General features: G+C 53.6%; 1 protein-coding gene across 2 annotated transcripts in view; it reads left to right on the top strand.

Annotated features, from left to right (window-relative positions):
- The window catches only part of MSI2 (musashi RNA binding protein 2), a gene marked incomplete at its 5' end in the record, with an annotated part of 437589 nt that overhangs the window by 401423 nt on the left and 28303 nt on the right, over positions 1-7863 (top strand). For both annotated transcript variants that reach the window (XM_027774256.1, XM_027774255.1), the window contains 1 exon segment: positions 5552-5614. In XM_027774256.1, coding sequence (XP_027630057.1) covers positions 5552-5614 — 63 coding nt within the window.

Below are 7863 nucleotides of genomic sequence, written 5' to 3'. Positions count from 1 at the left end.
GGCACGTGCACTTGCCAGACAGACAGAGAGACAGAAAGCGAGAAATCACCCCCCAGGGGGATGGCCATGCCGCAATCCCTTCTCCTCCATTCTCCTCTCGGGATCTTGGGCGTGCATGCACACGTGCTAGGCGTGAGTTTTAAGCCACCAGGTTCGGGATGCGAACCGTGGTCGACTATGTGGGAGTCCAGCAACATAGCCACTACGCTAACTGCTGGTCCCTCTCTCTGTCCCTTTTTGGTGAGTGTACATGCCCTATAGCAAATTTAAATGATAATAATAATGATAAATAAAATAATTCTTTTTTTAAAAAGGGGCAAACAGAGCAGGGTGCTCCCATTCACCATAACCCTGGCCACCTACCCTGGATTGATCATGCTCCCGACCCACTCCTGGGGGCATTCGAGTTTGCCACCCCTGAACTCGAAGACAGTAAGGGTGGAGAGGCTGCTGGGCTTGTGGGTGATGTTGTCTTTCAGCCACAGTCACCCATGACAGGGACAGTCAGCCCTGACTCATCCCTTGACCTTCCTCAGCTGATGCTCATTGAGAATCTGCTGTGGGGCAGACTCTGGAATAGACACCGCATGGGGCATGTGGCTGCATCCCTGCCTGAAACAGACTGGTTTTCCAGCTAGAAAAATAGAAAATGCACCTAAAAATAACTTTGCTTAGGTAAGGCAGAAACTGGTATGTGCCGCAGATGCAGTAAGAAGTATGTGTGTGGTATCATATAATTCTCAAACCAAGCCAAACTTTGAGGCACCATTGGCTTCCAATTTGCGATAAAGCATTCCAGCTCCAAAAATGTCCAACTGTCTCTTTTTTTTTTTTTTTTGAGAGGTTTTTGCTATAAGGCCCGTGCACTTGCCAGAAAGACAGAGAGACAGAAAGCGATAAATCACTCCCCAGGGGGGATGGCCACGCTGCAGTCCCTTCTCCTCCATTCTCCTCTCGGGATCTTGGGCACGCACACACATGCACCCGGCATGTGTTTAAGCCACTGGGTCCGGGACTTGAACCACAGTCGACTACATGGTAGTCCAGCAACATAGCCATTATGCCATCTGCTGGTCCCCCTCAACTATCTCATTCTCTGTCAGCAAGATGGTGACATGTTTTACTTAGACAAGTTACTCATCTGAGTTGTGACAGAAGTTTGCGATCCTCTTACAGCAAGACAGGCTCATGCGAAGTCTGAGGTGAAGGGGTTTTGTCTAACCTTGCAGTGGAGAGAGCTGCTTGGGGCCCAGAGAAGTGTGTCTAACCTTGCAGTGGAGAGAGCTGCTTGGGGCCCAGAGAAGTGAAGCACCATGTCCACATCACACAGCAGGGTGGACCTTTGGTGCCAAGCCCAGTGCTTCTTCTGTTATCCCACCTGAAGAGCAGAGGAACTCCAGGCTAACGAGAATGAGTCTGTAGATCTGACCCCTATAAATAATGACAGCTCTGCATGACGACATGCCCAGAATTCCACCGTTAGTGCTTTATTCTTTTGTACCCAGCCTTCCTGTTTTTGAATGTAAGGTTCCAAAACAAGAACACACTACATTCCTGATCCCTAAGTTACCAGATACCCAACCTGTAGCTCTCAGGCTGAGATTTGATCAGCAGTGTTTTTCTCCGTGCAGCCAGATCTACTGCCAGCATATGGGAGGTGTCGGGCCGCCAGCACCCTGTCAGAGCACCTGGCACCGTTGTCGTTGTTAAAAAGCAATGTGTGTTCTAATTTTGATCTGTGGAAATTTAGCTCCATGAAAATGACGTCACGAAGTTGAGACATAATGAAGGCTTACATTGCACTGTTGTCAGTACGGACTCCAGGCCCCACAGCTGTGACCATAGCTTCGACCATGGAGAAAGCGAACACCCTGCAAGGGGAAGGGTCCTGTCTTACAGGACCGAGACCTCAGGGCTTCACCGCAGTGCCAGCTACCTCTCATTTAAGTTTGCTCACTGTCACGCATTCATCTAAGCGCTTTGCGGGTATTGATCCTACACTAACATGGCATCCCCTGGACAGATGTGGCGCAGAGAAGGTAAACAACGTGGCCAGAGTCACATACCTCGGAAGTCTCCGAGCCAGGATTTGAACCCAGACAGGCTCTAAGTCTGTGAATTTAGCTATTTATTGTGCTAACTTGCCTCAGGACGGAAGACCTGGTTGCCTCCTAACACTCTGACTGGGAAGCCGTGTTGTGGAGGGACCCTTACCCCCATTCCCGGCAGCAGAGGGTGGATGGATCATCTCCCACTCTGTGTGGTGGGTGCTAGGGTGGCCATGAGCACGCCTGGACTGGGAAGCACTGCCACAGTTCTTCCTGGGCATCAGCCATGAGATGCCCTGAGCCAACGAGACCTCCCTCCCTGAAGTCTTCCCCTGAATACCCCAACCTGGGCAGACTCCCCTCCCCTATAGCCCAGACCCCTGGTTTATCCTGCCCTGTGACCCCCTGCCTCCTCCAGCCGGGGAGAGATGCTGGAACAGAGCCCCCAAGAGACCGTGCATGGGGCCTCTTCCCTGCTTTCCCAGCCTTCTAGGACCAGCCCTGAGGGTTGTTTCCCCCAGGGCCTGCTGGGGTGAGGGTTCCTGGTCCTCACGTCCCTCCTGCCCTCTTGTGAAGGCCTGTCCTGGAGACAGACTGCGCCTCCCTCAGGGCAACTTTGGGCCCAGACCTCCATGATGCTTTGTTCTCTGGCACCCCTGGAGAGGGCAGCCCCAGTTTCCACACACATACATACATGCAACACATACATATACCCAACATACATGTATACCCAACACAGACACTGACACACACACATAACGTATATATATCCAACATCCACAACAAACCCACATACGCACAACGCACACACACCAACGCACAACATGTGCACCCAACATACATGTATATCCAACATATGCAACACACACCGCACGTATATACCCATTACCCGTACACATACAACACATGTACCCCACAGGCATGTATATCCAACACACACACTGACGCACACACATATCTAACACATGTATACCCAACACCCACATGTGTACAACACACATAATCACGTTCACACAACACCCACACATATAACAAACACACCTGTGTACCCAACACTCACCACACACCCTCTCTGGTAGCTGTGCTTGCCCCACCAGCCCCACCACTGAGGAGAGCCCTGGCCCTGGAAACTGTCAGGCCCTATCCGCCAGGTTATATTGAGAGCATAGCTGGGGTGAGGGGTGGCCAGAACAGGAGGGGGACCGTAGAGAGCAGAGGAAGTGGCCTTGGTGTCTCAGGAGGGGCACAGAGGCAGTGTGGGGGTGCGACCTCGGCGCTCCGCATAGGCTGCGAGTCCGCTGTCGGACCCTGCTGGGCTCCACCCCACACCTGTCATTTGGTTTAGGTTCTTGTCCATTGTGATGGTTGAGATTTAACCCCAGCCCTTAGCAATGTCTGATGCTCACTCTCCAGCAGGGTCTTTTATCTGAGATTAAGGATCATGGATTTCCTTTCTTGGATAGTTTTTTCCTTCCTCTTTCTCTCACACTTTTTTGTCCACAATGCACTCAACCAACCCCAGAAAATAGACCTTTTCTTAACAAGTTTTTTATTGACAGTGCTCCCCTCTCCCAATTCTGTTCCTCCTACCTTTTGCCACCCAAAAAACCTTTTCTGTGAGTCCAAGGAAACCTTTCGTTTCGGGTGTGGGTAAGAGAGTGTGAAAGAATGACTTGGCCTTCCTTCCCCAGCCCCTTCCTCCTGAGCCCTGAGCTCCATGTGTAGGGAGCCGATGAACACTGAGAATTGGGGCCAGGAGAAATTACTTGACCTCTTCCTTATTTTCCTTCAGCCATTTCCGCCAGCACGCCCATCTTCAGAAATCTAGCTCCTGCTCAGATGTGGGAAGAGCAGTTGGTGGGAGGGTCCCTTGCTTGGTCTCCCTCTGGGTTCCTGGAAGGGAGCAGCCTCCAGGCGCCCACCGGCATGGTCTTCACAGGAGCTGGGAGACCCAGTCGGGCCGCCAGGGTCTACCGTGTACATATATTCACCTGGATCTTTCTTTTTCCCCCTTCAACAGCCCTATTACCATATTTAAATGCAAGTATGTCTCTTTTCATTAACATTTTAAGTAGCTTAGCCTGGCCTTTTTAGAATAGTTTGTTCTCCCGTGAGCTTCTTTTCCTTCAGTAGTACCACGTAGCTAAGACAATAGTCTTAGAGTTTAGTGGCTTCTAGTTCACTGTCTGGGGACCTCATTCTCGCTCCTTTCTTCTCTCCCTTGCTCCCTGCCCTGTCCGGTGCATGTCTTCCTCCCTCTCGTCCTGTAGAAATCCCTTATTTGAAATGCTCAGTGGCTAAAGTTGAGCAGCTGTCAGAGCTGTGGTTGAATTTGTGGCTGGCTTCTGGCACCTCATTTAAAAGCACAGTTGTGGGAAATGGGTCTTGAGGTCGGGCCTCCAAGTGTCCACCTGGAGGGCAGAGGATGCTTGTGTGTGAGGGAGTGTCTGCGTGTCCCTCTCATTTAAGTTTGCTCACTGTCACGCATTCGTCTAAGCGCTTTGTGTGGCTGTGCGTGGACTTACTAGTGGCCAGGAGAAGCCCGAGGAGGGACTGGAGCTGCCTCTTCCTTCCTCTGGACATTCTGCACCCCACAGGGGGTTAACAGCTCCTGGCTTGTATTCTCACTGCTGGGACAGCCTTACCATGTGGTGAGGTCTTAGCTAGCACTAACCTTGATCAATAAGAACTCCAGGGACCCCTGGGAGGCCCTCCAATGCTGGCTTCATCTGGACTGTGGGGCTCAGACAGAGAAGCACATCTTTGTCCCCACAATTGCCTCTGGAGGTTGGAACACTGAGAGAGCTCCAACACAGCCATACGGCTCACTCCACATAGATCCCTGCAGTCCCACCCTCCCCTCACCTCTGACTCCATGCATCCACGGTCATCTGGGCCTCCTCAAATGCTTCACTCTGGAGCCCAAGGCTGTGACGCCGCCAGCTTGCAGTTTCAATGAAGCCTGACTTAAGACAGCCAAGCCAACCTGCAAAGCCTTTGGAGAATAGCTGGAGTTGAGTGTCTCCGGGCTGAGGTGCCCACCTGCCAAGAGGCCTCCCTCCAGAACTCTCCTTCAGCACTGACCACTGAGCTGAGGGGCAAGGCGAGGGGAGGGCCCCACACATAGCTGTAGGCCAGCCCCGTCATGTGTGGCCCTTCTCTGGACAACCCCCGGGAAATCGCCATGCATCAGTGCAGGGTCAGCAGGGAGCTCAGCCCTGTGCTCTAAGGGAAATTCCTCCTAATACTCTTACATCATTCTGCTATGCCTTCTAGAACCAGTTTTTGGGGTGACAACTATGTGAGAATTGAGCACACCTAAAGATGCTATGTCTTCCAGAAGCCTGAGAGCCACTAATCCGTGTCCTTCCCAAAAGCTTCCCCGTGAAATCCCTTCCCCGCCTGTCTGTGTGGAGGGCTGGAGTGTACAGCCTGTGAGAAAGGCCCATCCCTGCTCTTCGGGGGATCCCTTCCTGACTCTAACTCGTGCTTCTCCTTTCCAGGCTTCCCGGCAGCGGCTTACGGACCAGTGGCAGCAGCGGCGGTGGCTGCAGCGAGAGGATCAGGTAGGAATGTGTCCGGGACAGGCGGCTCCCAGGCATGCCCCAGTGTGCAGGGGAAGGTAAAGGCCCTGTCAGATCTGTGTGGCTGCATCTGTCCAACTCTACTCTCACCACGGCCCGGGGCAGAGGTGGGGGTGGGGGACAGGGAGGCGGGGCCAAGCCCGGCCACCCAGGGCAGCTCTTGGCGGGGGTCCGTCACAGTCAGGGGACTGCAGACCAAAGGGAGATGATGATTCTTTCATGGAAAAAAGAAAGCTGAGTTTCTTTGACTTTGGCCCGCCCCTTCACCCAACCTGCCAGCTGGCTTCAAGGACACCTGTGCTCACTGCCCTCCTCAGCTTTCGCTGGTTCTACAGGCTCCCTTCCTTGGGTCTCTGACCCAGCCAGAAAAGTGCTAGGTTGTCCTTGCACCCCTGCCACTCCTGGCAGGGGGGGCTCTTGCTGGTATGGCTAAGCCCCCAGAGCCCTGAAAGCCAGACGTGGGGCCAGCCCTTGACCTCAGGGGTCAAAACTGCCGTCCCTGGAGCCTCAGCTGCCTTCAGACACTCTCGTCTTAGCAGGCTCCTGGGTTCCAGTCGCCGAGACAGTCAGAGCTTTCTCTCTCATGTGATGGCCCCAGTCTCATCTCCAAAACCCAACCTTTCTAAAGGCCTAGAACCTCTCTAGTGAGGTGGGAACACTTCTGGACAGTACTGTGGAGTCAGGCCAGACCTGGGACACCTCCAGGACCCAGAAAGGCCTTTTGTCCCACCCTTCCTCCACCTCCCCACCCACCACCAAAAATGCTCTGTGCCTTCCTTGGCGAACAGGGCTTCTCTGTGCACTGGGCTTCCAGGGAGCTGCCTCCTGGGCTCCTGCCCTGCCTGCTCCTCCCTCAACTGAGCGAGCATGTCTGCAGCCCTCTCCCACCCCCGTGGGCACTGGAGCACCCAGGGAAGTGCTGAGGAGGGTGGGGTGGGGCAGGGCTGGGGTGCTGGTGTGGGTACCAGAAAATGGAGCGTTAAAAGCCCAGAGAACAAACACCAGAAACCCAACCCTCGGTGATGAGAAACTGGCACAGTGAGGCCCATTAGAAAACGTCAGTAAAAATCCGTTCCATGCAAACTGGCACTGCCTCTGAGCTACAAAGGATCCACTCCCCTGAATCATCCATTGGAATTTTGTTTGGAAGGGCCAGGGAATTTTCAAGGGGCTTCTGAGGGACAGTGGGCCAGGGAGCTGGCAAGCCGGCAGACTAGCAGGCAGGTCCAGAGAGCCAAGCACCCGCCCTCAGCTTCCCCTGCACTGCCCAGTCTCCACAGGCTCCTCCCGCCCTCTGGCCAGTGTCCCTGAATCCCTGTGGGCCCAGGGTGGGGTGCACAGCTGCCTCCTGTTCCGTTTGTTTTTTTAATTGGAGTGCTTTTTGGTATCATTACAAAGGAGCCTCAGTCCGACCTGTGCCTGGGGTGGGGGAAAGAAAAAAAAGAAAACTCTTGAGATTTTTGAGTGTTGTTGGTTGTCGTTTTCTCCGTTCAACTTCTTTATTTTTATAACGTGGATTATGAAACTAAACTTTAACCCGAAATTAACCCTGCCTCTCTCCCCACCCCACCCCGTTCTCCTTGACTTCATGGCAAGTTTAAAGGGCAGCATGGGGTTCTTTGCGAGTCTGAGAGCGGTCTCCCCATGCCTGTGGCCCCCTCTGCACCCCACCCTTTCATAGCCCCCAGAGCCAGGCAGGAGTCCCCTCACCCCTCTAACTCCTAACTGCCCAGGTCATCTCCAACCACACATTTTTTTTCAGGATCAGTGGTGTTTTATTTGTAGCCATTTCCATCGAAGCGAAGTCTCCCACGGGCCATCCTAGGCCAGCCATGCTCATCACTGCACTGCTAGTGAATTGTATTCAGGAGTGTGCTCCCAGACCCCTGCCCACACCAGCCTTGGGTTAGTGCAAGGAGTAAATCCTCAGCTCCAAGGTGCCTGCTGCCCAGGGTGCAGGCCCGGCCAGAAGCTACAGGGCAGCCCCACAGTGCTGCCTGGGAGTCAGGGCCTTAGAGGCTGCCCCAGGGTGATGACTAGACTGTGCCTACTGTGTCAGAACACAGCCTAGGCTGGGAGACACCTGCATGTGTGCAGACAGGGTTGCCCAGTCCCCTAGCCCCACAGCCCCACCTTGGCCCTGGAGCAAGCTTACAGGGTTGGGAAAGAAAGATCTCTGCCTTTCTTTCTCTGAATGCATTTCAGTCAGTAGGGGGCTTGTCACCTCTTTC

Source organism: Tupaia chinensis, unplaced genomic scaffold, assembly GCF_000334495.1.
Source record: "Tupaia chinensis unplaced genomic scaffold, TupChi_1.0 Scaffold000416_1, whole genome shotgun sequence".
In the NCBI taxonomy this organism is placed as follows: Eukaryota; Metazoa; Chordata; class Mammalia; order Scandentia; family Tupaiidae; genus Tupaia; species Tupaia belangeri.
The sequence above is the reverse complement of the archived record's forward strand: the minus strand, read 5'-3'. Positions and strand labels throughout refer to the sequence as shown.